Source organism: Fukomys damarensis, unplaced genomic scaffold (genome assembly GCF_012274545.1).
Source record: "Fukomys damarensis isolate Sample0158 unplaced genomic scaffold, DMR_v1.0_HiC HiC_scaffold_26, whole genome shotgun sequence".
Taxonomy (NCBI): Eukaryota; Metazoa; Chordata; class Mammalia; order Rodentia; family Bathyergidae; genus Fukomys; species Fukomys damarensis.
Genome location: NW_022900938.1, coordinates 20,211,077 through 20,229,848, shown reverse-complemented (window position 1 = coordinate 20,229,848; position 18,772 = coordinate 20,211,077). Strand labels below are relative to the sequence as shown.

Here is an 18,772-nt window from a genome sequence, read left to right as displayed (position 1 = left end):
TACCTAATACTTTGGGGGGGGTACTGGGGATCAAACACAGGTCCACGCACCTGTGAAGCAGGAGGCAGAACCACTGAGCTAAATCCCCAGCCCCACCTAATTCAAGTACAAAATTATATCAAGCAAATAGTTATCAAGCAAGGGATACTTGCAGAATGATAATCTTGCCTACCAAAACTAAGTTACAATTCTCCTTGAATAAATCTCAAGAGATATTCACATATTTTGTCCTATGGGAGACAATTATAGTTAAAGATACTTTGTATTTTATTAGAATGTCATGAAATAAATATTCTACTTTCTTCAAAAGGCTACAGATTTATGTCAACCTTCTATCTAGGATGAAGAAATATCTAGTATGTGCTAGCTGGAGAAAGAGAGGCAAAGAAGCATGAAAATTATATAAGATCAAACCCCTATCCTTAAAGGCTTTCATTTCTTAAAGCCTCATATTTAGAGGCTAAATAAATAAATAACAAAACAATAATGAAAAATATGGCTAAATCTGGAAAGATCAATATTTTATGATGTTCTCTGAAATTACAGAGGATAGAATGTCTCAAAAGTTATAATTTGTAAAATAAGGTATCTAAAAATAGAAGTCTAGGGCCAGGGATTTAGCTCAGTGGTTCCGGCACCTGCCTCGCAAGCACAAGGACCTGAGTTCAATCCCTGGTACCAAAAACAAAAACAAAAAATTAAAATAAAATAAAATAAAAATGGAAGTCTATAAAACTGCTTACAAAGTTAATGGTAGAATACTACACTTGATCTTAACCAAAAGGCTGAGAAGCAGTAAGTTAATGGTAGAATGTGCTAAGGATGTAGCTCAGTGGTAAAGTGCTTGCCTAGCATGAGTAAGGCCCTAGCTTTGATCCCCCATACTACTTAAAAAAAAGTTAAATGTTGGAGATGAAACTTAATGATCATTCACTTAGAAAATGAATTATCTCTTGAAGTAATGTATATCTGCCAGCATAATACAGAAATATAAAGTTGCAAGTGTAATTCAAATCTTCCCTCACTTTTGTGTCTAGCCTTAATGACTCTTACAAAATAAGTTTGGCATTTAGATTGCAATTTAAGTTTAGTTAGAGTTGAAAAAGAGCAAATAAATATAAATACATGATTGAACCTAAAAGATAGGAAACAATAATGGAATCATGCCAAGTTCTTCTATATTATACACTAAAGAGAAGATAAAGTAAAATCTCACAGCATCTTATGTTGAAGTATTGATATCCTACCATAAAGAACAATTTGGGAATAGGAATGATTCCAAATAACATAGGCTCAGTTCTGATCCGTGACCTCACTAGTAAAAGTATTTTGGAAAATGGGAATGCAGAGAAAGCTGTCACACATACAAGGATAGATTTTTCTAGGCTATATAATCAATGTAGACTGTGAAGAATAAAGCAGTATGTTTTATTATTTCTGCCTCCAATACTATTTAAATAGTTCTAGCCTAACCCTCAAAACTGTTTCCAAAGGGAGAAAGTCCAGGAATAAGTAATAAGCTTGGCAACAGATCATATTACACATAAAAGAAAATGTCCTACAGTAGGTCTTCTATTTACCACAAACTCCACTTTCACGTATTTTATTTCTTTTTTTTTTTTTATTGTTATCAATCAGGACAATTTTATTCTTTGTTGGATAATTGGGTTATGCTTCTAAAAGTAAAGAGCTCACTGAAATAGAAGCTACAACAGTTGAGAATAAAATCACAAAGCTGAATGAGACAGAGTAAGAAATGGCTCTGAAGCTTAAAAGTCAAGAAATACTAGATGGATATGACGCACGACAGAGAGACACACAGTAAGGTTAACAAAGCTTCATATTCAAAATAGCAGCAAGATCCAACTAAAAAAAGGAACTATACTTTTAAAGATGTAAAGTTCTCTATTTAAAAAAACAATTAATCAGCACTATAAAATCCCTAGCACTGTACAAAAAAAATAACAATTAGGGCTACAGGGTAGCTAAGTGATAGAACACCGGCCTATTAAACATACTTCTGGAACTAGATCTAAATTCCTGTGTGTGAATGCAAGTGCATGCACGTGTGTGTGTGTGTGTGTGTGTGTGTGTGTGTGTGTGTGTGTGTGTGTCTGTTACTGGGAATTGATCCCAGGGCCTTCATACTAAACTATCCACAGCCCTTTTCATTTTTCACTTTGAGACAGTGTCTTGCTAAGTTGCCCAGGCTGGGCTTGAACTTGTGATCCTCCTGCCTTAGTTACCCAGAGTGCTGGAATTACAGGTGTGTATAACCATGCCTAGCTTAGCTACAATTTCTTTATAATCAGAAAAGCAATTTATATACGTAAATGGATGTTAAAGGAAGTTTAAATATTTAAACAGGTTTTAATCAATTAGATATCTCATTCCCTTTTTAAATTTATTTCTATGAAAAAATAGAAAAGATACAAATGAAAGGCATTCAGTACAATAAAATCCACTCCTATGTCTAGGAGAAAAAAAAAACTTGAAAAAGATTTCTAATGATAAAAGAAAAATAAACTAGAAGAAGGGTTGGTAGTGTAGATTAGCGGCAGAGCACTTGCCAAGCACGTATGAGGCACTAATTTAATCCTGAATGCTCAGAAAAGCAAGGCGAGGTACAATATTAAATATAAATTCACTTTCGGCTTCCATGTTTGAAAATACAAATATATGTTTTAAAATCATATAAAGTTGAAATTTTATGAACTTCAGAAGTTCTAAAGACTAAACACACATTTTTACTATAGCAGTCCCGAAGTTATTACCTTTACCAAATCTCAAACTAAAAATGTATCCCCTTTAATTTCACTTCCCCTTTCTTAGCATCAATCAATTTTCCCTCGAAAATATTTCCAAGTCATCTATTTACTTCCAGTGTTACTGGGTAGTCCAATCTATCCTCATCTTTAGATTAAATTTCTATGACAGATTCCATTTCTACTCTTGTTCCCCCTTACCCAATCTCCACATGGCAGCATAAACGTGCTTTTTTTTTTTTTTTTTTTTTTTTTTTCCGTACCGATTGAACTCAGGACAAGGCAGGCAGCAGCACCACTGAGCTAAAGCCCTGGCCCTGCATGTGCTTCTTAACTTAAATTTCATCATTTTACCTAAAGTGAAATTCAAATCACTAGCCCTGACCCTCCACAATGTAGGCCCTGTCTGATTTTCTAAGCTTAATTCATTTAACTTTTCCTCACCATCACACATTCCAAATATGTGTCTCTTTTTTGCCCCACACATAAGTCACATTCTCTTCAGGTAATAGACTTTGCATTTTCCGATCTCTGTTTTTGGAAAGATCTTCCCTCAACTCCTGGACTTACAATCTTCATAAATTCTATCTTTTACACACTGGTTCTTCCTCATCCTTTAGTTCTCAATTCATATACTACTTTCTCAAGAGATCTTCCAGAACTATCCTAAAATAGCCTATTTCTTTCAAATCACCTTATTTTCTTTATCACGCTTATCTCTTTCTAAATCACTGTTTACTTGTTGCTATTTTTATCTTTACAACTCCAGTAAAATATAAGTTCCACAAGAGCAAAACTCTTTATTACTACTTTCTCCACCACTATGGTCTAACCCAATACCTAACACATTGTAAATGCTTCATATTTAATGAATTAAGAGATGATAGCTTCAATTAACATCTACAAGCCTCCAAACATTAAATTTATATTTCCCATCCAAATTTCTTCCCAGCTTCACACTCATACTTAACCACTCAGTTGACAGCTGTCTCGAAAATACCTAGGTATTTTAGTCTCAGTGAGTCACCAAACCTGCTCCTTCTCACATTGCACATGAAGAACATTACCATCAACCAAAATTCCCAAGCCATAAACTTGAGTTTTATACTTGACGTGATTCTTCCATCGCATGCCACATCCAATCTACCACCAAAAGTCTCCATATTACCTCAATTCTATCTTCTAAATCTCCTTAATCCATCTATTTTATTCAATTCATCTCCCTTCTTCAATCTCACCAACTTAAGTACAAATCATCTTTTTCTCTTTATCAACTACAAAAATCTTTTTTGTTTTTGTTTTCTGGTACTAAGATCAACTCAGGACCTTGCATTTACCAGGTAGGCACAGCACCCTTGAGCCACATCCCTGGCCCAACAATAACCTCTTAACTCCCCACTCTTCCCCTCTATTTTATCCTCCAAGCTGTACCCTCAGTGGCTACAATATTATTCCCATCAATCTTAGAGCCTAACACCCTCATGAACTACAGGGCCCATATGAAATATTTGGCTAACTATCCACCTTTTCTCTAAAATCCAGATTTTGTTTTTTCTTTCATGTCTTTAAACCTACCATGCTTTAGCCCAGTGAAAACCTATGGCATGCATGCCACAGCCAGCTGTTTTTATCATTGAAAGCTCTAAAAGGTATAACACCACTACATACCTTAGGGCAGTTATGTATATTGTCCCTTTGGCCTACAATGCTCTGTCCACCGAGTCACATCACCTTAGAACACATATTATCCTTCAGGCCTAACACTCAAATATCAATTTCTCTGAGGGTCTGTAGTAAGCAAAATTCTAATGATATCTTTCTCCTATCACAAAGATTTCCATCATTTAGTTATACAATCACATAGTAATGTAGATATTGCTATAAAGAATTATCGCAGATATAATTAAGGTTATTACTTAGTCGATTTTAAAATAGAGAGATTATCCTGGATTATCCTAGTGGTTCTAATATAATCACTTGAGCTCTTAACAGCAGAGATTTCTCCCAGCTAAGGGAAAAATAGAAAGATGACAACCTGACTGGAACTGGAAGCAGATTCTACCCTTAACGATTCTAGGTAAGACCCCAGACCAGCTGATACCTTGACTTCAGCTTGTGAGAGTCTAAGCAGAGACCCAGTCAAGCCCCCTGTGTTTCTGACCTACAAAACACTAATAAATGGGTGTTATTCTAAGCTGTTCAATTTGTGGCAGCAATGGAAACTAATACTAATGCTCTCCTTATTCTCTATCCCCATGCCAGACTAGGTTAAGGCTCCTGTTAAATGTCCCTGTAGCATTTTGAACTTCTCTTTTATAGCATTCATCATACGTATGACAATATATCCATTCTAGGATTTAGAGTCAGAAATTTGTATTTTTATACACCATTCTAATTCAATATTGGGCCGGGGATTTATTTCAGTGGTTCTGCCGCCGGCCTTGCAAGCACAAGGACCCAAGTCCAATCCCCAGTACCAAAAATAATAATAATTCAATGTCTCCACAATTGGTATCTATAAATGTTAACTGAATGAACAAACTTTTCATTCAACTGTCTCTCAAAATTCTCAATAATGAATGCAGCTCTTATAAAGTGCTATATGATGAACTACTTAAGGATCAACACCCCCATAGCAAAGCCTAAAAAGAGAAGAGAGTTGGGATGAATAGAATATATTCAATCATTTGAGAAGCTGTTATTTTAATTTTTTTAATTAATTGAGTTTATTGGTACATTTAAGGTATACAGTACAATTACGTTCATCATTGGGATCTTGCACCTTTACATGACAAGTCTTGATTCTCATTTTTCCCCCTTGTCCCTGCCCTCCCTTCAGCCCCTCCTCCCCTCCCCATTTATACTTTATTTCCATTTTTTCATTTTGTCATATATTTTTCTTTTCCCTTATTACCTTTCCCCTAGCCTTCCCATTTTCCCTACACCTTTAGCCCTTTTCTTCCTATTTCACATGGTCAATTATATCATTAGGATCTTATGTACTATTATAGTTTTTCAACCCTAAGTTTCTCTGGTGTGAAAAACTGTTATTTTAATTTTATAAATCCTTCCCTAGTCATCTCTACTCCCTGCTCCTTGCCCAAAGCCTCTAGATGATTGTGGCTATCTATTAGAGAATCACAGAATACAGACACATAGAACTATTATACAATAACCCTAGTTAATATCCCTTGAGTGTGTTCGATTATAAATAAAGCTTTTAAACATTTTTTTCTATTTCAAATTGCAAAAATAATCCAAATTTATTCAATCTGAGACTTTACTCTGAGACTGACTATGTTAAAACCATTTGGTCAGAAAAAGGAAAGATAAACAAAAAGAACAATTTACTTACATCAGTGGAAAAGCAAAAAATGGGAGTGTCATCACAAGTCTTGCAGTAAATTCATCAGGAAGATACCACAAGTACACAATCAAGCATGTAAACAGGTAGAGTACTGAGGAATAAAGAATTAATCTTCCAACCCATAATTTTTGTAATCGCTGATTTTTTTCCCTAAATTCTTCCAATGCTTGAATTTCCTGTTAAGAGAAAATTATTCCACATTACTAAATTTCAAAGTTCATTAAAAAAATCAAAATGTTAGAAATTTTTAACATGATAGAAAGGCTTTTTAGAAAGAATTCTTAAAATACAATGAAATAAAATACTGATACTTTAAACAATATCTAAAACTAAAAATGATGTCACAAAATTTATAATATTCTGACAAATCACTTTTTAAAGTGAACATTTTAATACTATTTTTAACCTATTAAACTTGCAAGACTAAAGGAATAGAACTAACATCGATAAATATTTCTTGAGTCAAACAAGTAGTGATTCTCCATATATGAGGCCTTTAAAAATCTAGCAAAAAAAAAAAAAAGAATTAATAAAAATTAAAACGTTAGCCCATACTAAATTCTTTCATCTACTCCTACTCCCAGTATTCCCAGGGAATAACCATTTGCATAATGAAAGAAAATATACAAAGCTATAAATATTTTGCAGTCCAATAAAAATTGCTGCAGATTATATTATAATCTATTTTAATCTGTCTGTAACATTGATTAACAGCAGGCTATAGACACAGTTTCATTCTAACAGGTTCTATTACTTGATTATAGGAGTTACTAAATCACTGACAGACTTCAGATTTTTTTCTTGAGATCATGAAACGAAGTTCACAGGCTTATTCTGTTTTGTTTTTGTTTTTTGATACGAGGGATTACACTTGGGTCCTCGCGCTTGCCAGGCAAGCGGTGGAAACACTGAGCTAAATCCCCAGCCCTCACAGGCTTATTCTGTATCATCTCTAAATTCCCATAGCAGATCGGCCTCCAATATAATATACTGTATAGTAAAGTAATATTTACTTAATACCTAAAATGAAAATACTTCCAACCTGAAGAACATACCTTGTCTATACTTTCTAGAACTTCTACAGTTGAAGGCTTTGTCTGTTACAGAAATAGAAATTAGAAACGGCATTAAAACTTATTGCAAACTTAGAACACTTTGAGTTTTATAATTAAAAGAAAAATCCTAATTCAGAATTACTTTCTTTTCAAATGTCAGCCTATCCTCATTTATTCATAAATAAGATTTACTTAAGTGAAAAAAAAAATACAAACAAAACTACTTAAGATTTTAAAAGCTCTTTTCTATTTCTTTTTAGTCCTAGAAGAAATTTCAACTCTGACAGCTCAACTTTCATTACTCTTAATCTCAAAACAAACTTTCCTCCAACAATAATTTTCTTAGATAATGATTTTTCCAAAGAGTTTGTGGTCTAGGGATGTGACTCAGTGGCAGAGTGCTTCCCTAGCCTTCATGAGGCTCTGTATTCCAGCCCCAGGACCACAACAAACAAATAAATAATACTTTAAAAATCCACAGACTAAAATGGTCTGAAACACTGTTGCTGAAGTTCATTTAGGACTTGGAAAGTCAAAATCAATAGGTTACTTCCACTGTGAATTCCTAAAGTATGCATAATACATCATTATGGCAGAGTTTATTTGCCAAAGATTTTATACCATGTAAATATATAAATCCAATGGCCAATACTCAAGAAAATATTTACCAGTTCAACAATCCAGAAGAGTAACAAATATCCACTGATTGTAGTTCCCTAAAAAAGCTGTTAAAATTAAGTTGACCCACATGGAATTGCCATTTTATGATTGCCATTTTATAAGTCAAAGCAGAATATTGACAATTTCATATGGTTCAACCTAATAAGACAAAGGAAGAAGAGATAAATATGATCCTCAGGCAGAACTGCCATAGATTTCAAAGAAGGGGGTCATCTCATTTACATGTGGAATCAAAAGAGTTAATTTTATAGAACTAGAGAATAGAATCTTGGGAACCTGGAGGATGACACTGATGAAAAGTTAAGAGATCAAAGAATACAAAGCGACAGAAGAATAAGTTCAAGAGACTAGTATACAACATGATGTCTATAGCTAATGATGAGCTATTGTATTCTTGAAAAATATTAAGTATAGACATCAAGCATTCTCACCACAAAGATGATAACCATATGAGGTAAAGTATATATTAGCTAGACTTAATCATTCCACAGTATGTACATATCTCAAAGCACCATGTTGTACACAATAAACACATATGACTTTATCTGTCGATTTAAAGAAGAAAGGAGGGGGTCAGATATAGACATACCTTTTCCCAGCAATAGTCAAAAACTAAATTATGTAGCAAGTATTGCTAGGCTCTGTTACTATTGTAATAAGAAGTCAAAAAATAAGCAATCTATCCTAGACTACCTTATCTCCTCTAACATTACAGAGCATTTATCAGATAATTTATACTTTCTAGCTCTAAATCTGATACATCCAATATTCAATATACATCCAATATTCAATAAAATCAAACATTTCTAATTTTGTTTAATCTACAATTCTTAAAAGCACAATTACTGTGCTTTCAGTAAATATTTGTGACAAGCTTTAAGTAAAAACATAACGTGTAAAAAATGTAAGGATGGTATAGAATACTTAATTTCAACCACCTTTAAAGTAAATTCAAAATTTAGGCAGTTATGAGAAGAAAATAAGAAAGATAACCATTTTTACATGCAAATACAGAAATACAGGAACAAAAATAATTCCTAAGTCAAATAATTATTTTAAAGAAACATTAAGCACTTACTTATAGAACTACTAAGATAAAGTCCAAATTTTAAAAAGTAATTCAAAACAGAAAAGTAGAACAGAAGTTAGAAGAAATTAAATAGATAATATCAAACTACAACTGAAAGCTGCACCACAAAAGAGACTTTTACAAATAGCTTTATGAACATTTATGAACTAACTTACTTTCCATCGAGAAAATAATCCACCCATCTTTTATTTGTAGAAATGTGGCACAATGATAAATATCATCAGTTGTCCAAAGGAAGTCACACTAGAAATAAAGGAAATTTTAAAAAATTTTAAGTTAAACACATAGCATATCCATTTTAAAATTTAGATGTTGTGATACTATCTAAAATACTGTAAGATATTAATTTATTTGACCTTCACTTACATAATTTAAATTCAGAGTCAGTGGAATCAAAGCCACCTTTTTAAAATCTTTTCTTCAAAGGGAGGACATATTTAAAGGTAAAAATACAGCTAGAAAGGTTTTTTAAATAAGAAGGCATTTTAGAAGCCTACAGTCAAATGACTTAGTGATTTTCTGTTCTTTGAAGTAGGTCCCATGCATTCTTCTAACAAAAGTTCTATATTACTTTAATTCTACATACCTAAATAAAACCATTTCTAATATTCACTGATTCCCAACTAAACTAGTTATTGGGAATTAGAGGTATCTTATAATGTTCAGAATAACATCAATTTATGAGTAATCATAAGAAACCAATTAGATTCAGAATAAAAAAATAAGGATTACAAGGCTGTGACCTTGAACAAATCATTTTATGATGTTGAGCCTTAATTTTTTCTGTAAATTAGAATTAATAATAACACTTTCTCACAAGATAAAATTTAGTACTGCCTCCTTCCAGATTTAAAAAAAAAAATACTAACTAATGAGGTTTAGTGACTTGACCAGTAGCACAGAAGAAACATGGCCTTAAACCCCTCTTCCAGTTCTGGCCCTATTAGTAAACACTACTGTTCAACATCTCAAATAAACATTTTTTTCTAAATTTTATCCAAGTTCTTCAAGCTAGTTGACCTTCATTTCAGATAGCTGTATATTCACCTTTTTTAACTGTTTTTCCATGACTTAAATTATTTATAATAGACTCAGCAATATTATATTCAAAATCAATTTGCCACCTGGTAATTACATAAAGTTTAATTTTTTAACTGAAATAGTAAAAGTACACTTTGAAACTAACATATTTTACCTAGTATCAAGTATGTACTTGCAAATATGTGAAACTACTTCATCTAATCAAACGAAGAGTTATTAAGGATGTATTTCTCACATTTTTAGTTATTAATATAATCAAAAAACAGTATCTGTGTCAAGTAAGAAATGCAACAGTATTCATACACTGGAATAGCCGTAAGATATAACTAAGAATTTCTCTTAATTAGAAAAGTAACAGAGTCTAATTATAAATACTTTGCCTTACAATGTGATCTTTAAGGACCAAAATACCTATAAATCTATCCTAAAAAACTTTGAAGTTTGTAAAATATAATAAGCATTGCAAATCTTTAAGTTGCAAACTAAATAGTATTAATCCTTCAATATTAGCTCAGCATTCAAATTTCTAAAATGTGATTGTGAAAAATCCTGGAATCTGAATGAACAAAAGTAGAAAATCCTATCTGAGCCAAGACATTAAGTAAATCTCAAAACCTTCTTATGATGCTAAAAATAATCCACAAGAAAGGTGCAAAGGGAAAGATTCAGATGAGCCATTTATCTTGATATTCTCAAAGTATATATAATCCCACTATTAAAATTGACCTACATATTTTGGTTTATAAGAGAATTACACTACTAGTAAAGTTTATAGCTGGCATACCCTATGTTATGATTTAGAACTAAAGTGCCCCCCAAAAGCCTCATATGTTCAGAAGTGGGGCTTTCAGAAGGTAACCAGATCATGGGGACTCTATAACTTCTTCAATAGATTAATCCACTGATGAAATCATTCAATGGTATTACTGGGAGGTAAGGGAAATTTAAGAAGCAGGGCCTAGTTGAAGGGAATAGGTCAAGGAGGCATGGCCTGGAGGACTAAATCTTATCCCAGGCCCTTTCCTCTCTGGCTCTCTCACTTGCTCTCTGCTTTAGGACTTCAGATGTTTCAGCTTTGCTCCACCAGGCCCTTCTGGCACATTCTGTCTCATCTTAGGCCCACAACAATGGAACTAGTCAACTATGAACTGAAATTATAAGCCTAAATAAATAACTCTTTCCTCCCTGTTTCTTTTCTTTTTTTCTCTCTCCTTTTTTCTTTAGTACATGTTTTCAAGACATAATATTTACACTCCTTTTGTATGATTGGTACATGTACATAACACATCTTAACACCCTTTTTCATCCCTTCTCCCTCCCCTCCCTCCCACTCTCTCCATTTCCTGATCCTTTTCTCATTTGAAAGACCAATCTCCTTACTTCCTTGTATCTTTTATTTTCCTCTTTATTTAAAATTTGGGGGCCAGGGATTTAGCTCAGTGGTTACGCCACCTGCCTAGCAAGTACAAGGACCCAAGTTCAATCCCCGGTACCCCAAAAAAATGAAAAAAAATATGGATTTCTCATGTAAGAGAAACTATGGGATGTTTAAGCATGTTGTCTAATCTATGTCACTGAACATTATGGTCTCACGGTGTATCCATTGCAAATGACTCAATGTCAATCTTCCCTTAAATTGGCTTTCTCGGGTATTTTGCCACTAACAGAAAACTAACACATTTACGGTTAAATTCTTTTCCTTTGAGTGGTGCCAGGAACTGAACCCAGGGCTTCGCACTCTTACCACTGAGCTGTATCCCTAGCCCACGAATTTCTATCTGAAATAAATGACAACAAGCACTTCATCTTTAGCAGGCATTAAAACAAATGATTTAGATTAATTTTATCATTTAGATACTACTATCCCTCTACTTTAGAAATGAAGAACTTGAAGCTAAAGTGAAATAATATGCTAATGCCCCAATAATGTTAAGTAGCAAGGCCAACCACTGCATTTTACTTTTATTTTAAGAAAAGCAATCAGTTAGTCCCAACAGCACAAAAGAAAGGAAGGCTAGATTAGGCTGGAATATTTATATATAAAATACATGAAAGCTCCTCTAACATTCTCAAATAGTGCAAACAGAACTACAGAAGCGGAAAATGAATTACAAACAGAAGACAGTACATTTAATGTAGCGTGTAGTCCAATTTTTAAAAATTCTCTTGATTAAATTTAAATGCTTAAATCTAAAGACAAGCTAAATGATTCATCGAAGTCATGCAGCTCCAGAAAAAAACAGAACTGTGAAGGTACAGCTTTTATTTTACTACATATCACTTTTAAAATTAGTGTTGGGCTGCGGATTTAGCTCAGTGGTGCTTCTGCTTGCTTCACAAGCACAGGTCCAGAGTTCAAACTCCAGCAACCAAAAAATCTAAAATAAAATTAGTGTAATTGATATATATATATATATATATATGCATAATATCACAACTAATAACAATTCTGACTGCAATTATTTGCTTAGAAAACTGTTTTCTTTTTTCATTTTTTTTTTGGTTCCGGGGATCGAACTTGGGGCCTTGAGCTTGCAAGTCAGGTTGGTGGAACCACTGAGCTACATCCCTGGCCCAGAAAACTGTTTTGGTGTTAATGAAACAAACTATGATGATACTAATAAAAAGCCACATCCAGGCCGGGGATCTAGCTCAGCGGTTCCACCACCTGCTTTGAAAGCACAAGGATCAGAGTTTGATCCCAGGTACAAAAAAAAAAGCCACATCCATGCATGGTTTCATATTCATAATTCAAGAAACTGTTAACCTTCACTAATTTTTCTATCAAAAATTTCAGCAATTTTTCTATCAAATTCTAATATTTGTTAAAGAAGCTAATTTACTACAAGGTACATGTGGTGGTACTTTTCAACAGACATGAAAGCATATCAAAATATAATTAAACTAGCTTTAATTTCACATTTCTATTTCTAACCACTGATCTCTCCTTACCATTCAAACATCCTTACTCCAATTCTAATAGCCCAATACTTACTATGAAACTATAGGCAAATAAATTACTTAACCTCCTTCTTACTCAACTTCCTCGTCTACAAAACAGTAATAGTTAAGGATCCTCTTAAATGTTGAAAAGGTTAAATAACAGTATTTTCTAAACTATCATAGCACCTGATACACAATAATTACTCAACACACAGTGTAAGCTGTGGTCATTACTATTTTCTTTTTCTTTTTCTTTTTTGTCATTACTATTTTCTAGTCTATCTCTGCTTTCTTTCACATACTGTACTTAGAAAATACGTGGAAACCACATGATCCTAGCATTTCCTTTTGAAGAATGTATTTTGAAGTTTGCCCTTGAGTACATAAATGGCTCAACCTCATGTGGCTTGTCCCCAAGAATCTTCCATGAATATGCACATACCTCTTTTGACTCTGATATCTCAATGGGATCTCACATGACCCTAAGAGCTGGCTACATATAAATGTGTTTTTCAGTGAACAATACTGTCCACCATATTGTTTGAATGTTTTCTAACTGCTATCACACTCAGGTCTGGGTGTCAGAATTTAAGTCCTAAGAAATGGGGTTTTTTTCAGCTCACTTTAAATCTCATTAAAACAAAAGAGTAAAATATATCTGGATTCAAAATATGACTCAACCACATATTAGCTAGTATGTGATCTTGGGCAAATTAAATTCTCTAAGCCTCAGTTTGTAAAATGAGGAAAGTAACTACACTTCATAGAACTAACTGTTCTATGGATTAACTGAAATTATCATTTAGCCCAGTATTCAACACATAGTAAGCACTTAATAAATTGTAGCAATTATTATTTCTATTACAGAAAACATATGTGGTACTTAAATGGAACCTTTCTAATTTCTTGTAAAGAAAGCACCTACTTCATAATTGAAAATTTGAAAAATAAAATCTGTTTGTATTTTTACTAAAAATATATTGCTCTATTATTCCAGTATGAAAAAATATAAAGCAAGATACTCTGCATACATTTCACTCAAATAACCATGTAGGCCTCTGGGGAAAATAGCAAGGGAAGTTTTATGTGTATCAAGTTCCAAACTTAAAACTATTTAGTCACCCTCAAGGGCATTTCCATAACATTGCACTACACAATTTAAGATTAAAAGTGGTTTGTTCTAAAATTTTAACTGTTAAATATCCTAATTGAAAAGACAATTTTGAAATATCACATTTATTGCAAAAATATAATGGATGAAAAATAAGCACTTTTAATATATGGTGATAAAGTGGGTTTTGTTTGTTTGTTTGTTTGTTTTTGGTTTTTTGCAACAGGGTCTCACTCTGCAGTTGAGACTGACCTGGAACTCACTATGTAGCCCAGGCTTGTCTCGAACTCACAGCAATCCTCCTGCCTCAGCCTCCTGAGTGCTGGGATTACAGGCATGCGCCACCACGCCGGCCTGATAAAGTGTTTTCTTTCATGGTAAAGTTGTACTCTGAAATAATACCCAAAAAATGACTAATTGATTAGAAGTAGAATTTCTACATAAAATCATATCTTTTGACAGACATATCCTCCTTTGCTTATACTCTCTCAAGTTAATAATACATACACTGTACAAATGTATTGACATCATCATTAAACTGATCTCAACAGATGATAGAAAATCTTAAAATTCTAAGTTTAAAAGCACCACTCTTGTTTAAGAAAATGTATTAAAATCAATTTAGTTCTCCGAAACAACCACTATGGGAGCTGCTGAGGACAAGGGATTAGCATTTCCTGCCCGCTTGAACAAACGCCTCAGACTAAGCTTCCTCACATCCACCACACTGCTGTTGAACAGAATCAGATTTGTCAAGGGTGAAACCCCAGGCCACAGACTAAGGAGAAAATAGTAGACGCGAAGCACCACAAACCAGAAGTAAAGAAGCAGAACATGGAAAACTTAGCGAGTCGATGGTCTTGGTCAGTACTGTGAGGATCAAAACATCAGCAAAACAGAGTTCACCACTCCCAACTCTCTCTCTCCCTATCCTTAAACACAGCATTAAAGAATGAAACCCACTGATGACTTAGATTTGCTCTTCCTCTGCCGCGCCTAGCACACCGCACATCTTCGCACTTCCCCCTCCAACCTTCAAGCCGGCCGCCTTTCTCTCAAAATAAATGAGGACGACAGTGTGGAGCTGCTTCCCTCGGTGCACGGAATCCACGCCCACACGCGAGCCGAGCAGCATGACACTGACAGTTTCAGTCCCTCCCGATCTTCCCAACTCATGAAGCCTCAGCACAACTCACGGAAAGAGGAGCCGTACTGGGTCACTCAGAGAGGACAGCTTAGTGGGATATGCTAGTTTGGCATCTTCTGGCTCTTCTCCACACAGGTGGGCCAGGAGCCGGGCTCAAGCCGATCAGAACCTCCGAGGGCAGAGCTGGAGAAACCACCAGCCCTCGCGGGGCAGGAACCCGGTCTCGAGCCCTCCAGACCCACTACTGCCACTGTGCTGGGAAACCAAGGGGACGAGGCGCCCCCATGGGTCAGCGCCTACCTCAAAGGATGCCTAACTGGCCGCCGAAGCTGCCGCCGAGCTCACAGGCCGCTTGGCATGGGCGGCGGCAACTGCGAGAGGCAGTGGGGAACCCGGAGTGTGTACGTATTTCCCCAGCGGAAAGCCCAGCGCGCCTCCTCTCTGATGAGCCAGCCCTCCCAACTGCCCTCATCTTAAACACTCTACCTGAGGGAAGCCTGGCCCTGGCGTCCACCGCTGGCGGCCTCGGCCACCACTTCAGCCCGCTTCAGATGGAGGCAGCAGCAGCCACAGACAGAACGCTGGGCCGGGACAATTCCTTCCCATAAAACCCCGCGTTCTCCCCGCCAACCAATCGGCGACGTAATCGGCGCGCACCCCCGTCACGTGACCCAAGCGGCGCTGGCCGTTTGGGGGCTGGGGATCTCGGCGCTCGGCCTGCGGGCTCCTGTCCCTGTGGTCTTTGCGGACCGTGGAGGGTCCCAAGGTGTACTGCCATTATTGCGACTCTTCCCAATAGTTATTTCTTAGTCTTCCCTTGCTTCTTTTTATCGTAAAGCCTGTTCTGCCAAGTCTCGCTGGGGAAAGAAAACACTGACACTGGCCCTAGTGGTCCCAGACTGCCGCGGAGAGAGGAGAGAGGTGGGGAAAACAGTGAAGGAGAGGCAGTGAAGGGTATAAGGCTGGAGGGGTAGGACCTGAAGAGTCGCTGATCACCTGTCATCAGCCAGCAGCCGAGCAAGTTCACATCCCACAGTTTAGTAGAGGGCAGTTCTAAAGGTCCCGGTGGAGAAATGCAGCCTAGACCCCAGGAGTAGTGGAGGCTTCTGTCACCCCAGACGTCAAAAAGGGTTATTTGATGACACTTTACCTCTTGTGAGGTATGGGAATTTCAACCTGTGGGTAACAATAAAAGCTGTTTCTTAAAACTCAAGACCAGTCTCCAAAGCCCTATTACATGAGCCCGCTGGCTATATTGATACTTGAATGACAGAAATGCAGGGAATGTCCTCACAGTCAGAGAAGGGTGGAGAAATTTTAACGAACATTTTCATCATATTTTAACCCCTGTGACGTTTTACCTCATGTGCAAACATTTTCATTTTTTTCTAGTTTAGTTACATATGCATATTATAAAAAGCTATGGTTTTCAAAGAGCATCATTGTTTTAATATGTTTAAACTTTGACAACACAAACAGGTAAAGAAAGAAAGAAACTAAATGTATCCACTTGGTAAGAATAATTTATTATGCTGGAAGCTTCAGGATGATTCGCTGAAGTGACCTGCCTTAGATGGTGAAATGCTTAAAGAGTTCTGTAAACATGAATGGATGAAGAGATCTAAAATTTAGTGTGGGTCCGTCATTTTGCATATATAGAAAACAAGTGGGAATAAATATTTCACTTGTTTTGATGTGGAAATTTAACCGTTTTGGTTTTCATCTTTTGCATTTTCAAAGTATTAAAAGTCCTCTGCAGCTGTACAGATACATCTTTGAAATATCTTTCCCAAGAGAAAAAAAAATAGTTTTTACACTTGCTAATGTTTTGTTCTCTGGTTTTGATTGAGTGATCAAGTTCTACTGTTAAAAGGGTTAAAAACAGGATGGGGATAAAGAAGAGCTAAGGGGCACAAGAGATTGTAAAAACTGAGTCTGCAAAGATTTAACCTAGCCAGTGGTGGGAGAGAAACATCAACTCTTTTCATCTTTCCAACAACCTTTTAAGGCATTGCTTTTCAAATGAGGAAACCAAAAAATAGAATATGTACATTGTTACACTGTATCACTGCCTCCTTTATATCAAGTGGTAAGAGTTTGGACTGGGATTGTAGCCCAAATGTAGAGCCCTTACCTAACATGCTGGGTTTTGTCCCCAGCAACACACACACACACACACACACACACACACACACACACACAGAGAGGGGGAGGGAGTTTGCCAAACACACACACACAGAGGGGGAGGGAGTTTGCCAAGTAAATAAATACTGAGGGGAAAACACAAGAAGTGATTCCAAACATTTATGGACAAGGCCTGTGTTAAATGCTAAGAAGACTGAGATATTAAAAGAAAAAAAACTGTCCTTATAAAGCATCTGCCTCAAGTGGGAGAAACCCTGAAAAAGAGAAAAAAGTAAGGCTAACATTCAAAGTATTAGAAAACGAAAACAAGGCAACTAAATAAATACTGAGGGGAAAACACAAGAAGTGATTCCAAACATTTATGGACAAGGCCTGTGTTAAATGCTAAGAAGACTGAGATATTAAAAGAAAAAAAACTGTCCTTATAAAGCATCTGCCTCAAGTGGGAGAAACCCTGAAAAAGAGAAAAAAGTAAGGCTAACATTCAAAGTATTAGAAAACGAAAACAAGGCAACAAACAGGGAAGGAAAGCCAATAAAAGGTGCTGCTTTAGCGGGAATATTGTTACCCCCTAATAAGCCTAATGTTCGCCTAATATGTTTAATTTATTTAGGTTCTGTGAAGCATATAAGAGGGGCATTCACTGATCTTTCAGAGAGCATAGAGAAAGCTTTCTTGAGGAAGTCACATTCAAATGGAGAGCTGAAGAATGAGAAACTGAAAGGAAACAGAATAAATGTCTTGTGTAAAGGTCTTTTGTCAGGAGAGAACATTGCGAGCCTAAGAAATTGAAAGGAGGCCGTTGTGACTGAAGCATAGGTGGCAGGGAGAGTGCTTCGGTGTGAAGCTGGAGGCCAGACTAAACAGAGCCTTCCTGCCCATGTTAAAAATCCTAATCTTGGAATGCATAGTGTGGGAGGCCATCTAACATATCAGATCACACATGGCCAGCACTGGACCAATTCAAATCTACAAGTGGTGGGGGGTGGGCAGTATTGGTTGCAGTTAAGTGAATTGGGATAGTGTAACTGGCACTGCAAAGCACAACTTTAAAAGTTAGTTTTAGAGATTTTTATTTTTCCTTTGGAGATAAGTGACTTCCTGGGGCCTAGGGCATTAACAGCTCCCCCATCTTTCACAGTCTAGATGAATGAACAGATCCTGCAGATGCTGACAAATACAACTTCTTTTCCACGAGAAAAAGGACAATGAGCTGAAGATCGCTAAAAATGATAAAGCAAGTGTGAAGATTTGCATTATTTCTCTGTGCTCCCCTTCTCTATTCCTTACTATAAAAGAGCCTTGTCTGCAGTACACAGTGAGATAGATGGTGATCTGAGGCAAATAGGCCCCTCCATCTGCTCAGAGCTAGCCTTGAGCTTAAGGAATCTCAGTGGGGGAAGGCAACAAGTGGGGAAATTGGGACA

At 36.0% G+C, this 18,772-nt stretch overlaps 1 protein-coding gene and 1 pseudogene across 2 annotated transcripts in view; both read right to left on the bottom strand.

Moving 5' to 3' along the window:
* Positions 1 to 16,289, bottom strand: part of Lnpk (lunapark, ER junction formation factor) — a 67,288-nt gene extending 50,999 nt beyond the window's left edge. Inside the window, exons 1-4 of one of the 2 annotated variants that reach the window (XM_010607048.2) lie at positions 16,197 to 16,289; positions 9,114 to 9,201; positions 7,188 to 7,229; positions 6,121 to 6,308 (exon numbers count right to left, since the gene is read on the bottom strand). In XM_010607048.2, the coding sequence (XP_010605350.1) occupies positions 6,121 to 6,308; positions 7,188 to 7,229; positions 9,114 to 9,140 (257 nt within the window). In that variant the 5' untranslated portion in view covers positions 9,141 to 9,201; positions 16,197 to 16,289. Of the gene's footprint in view, positions 1 to 6,120; positions 6,309 to 7,187; positions 7,230 to 9,113; positions 9,202 to 15,686; positions 15,811 to 16,196 lie in introns of those variants that run through there. The other variant, XM_010607047.2, reaches the window with a different exon arrangement.
* Positions 624 to 797, bottom strand: LOC117283456 (annotated as a pseudogene).
* Positions 16,290 to 18,772: the final 2,483 nt, after the last annotated feature.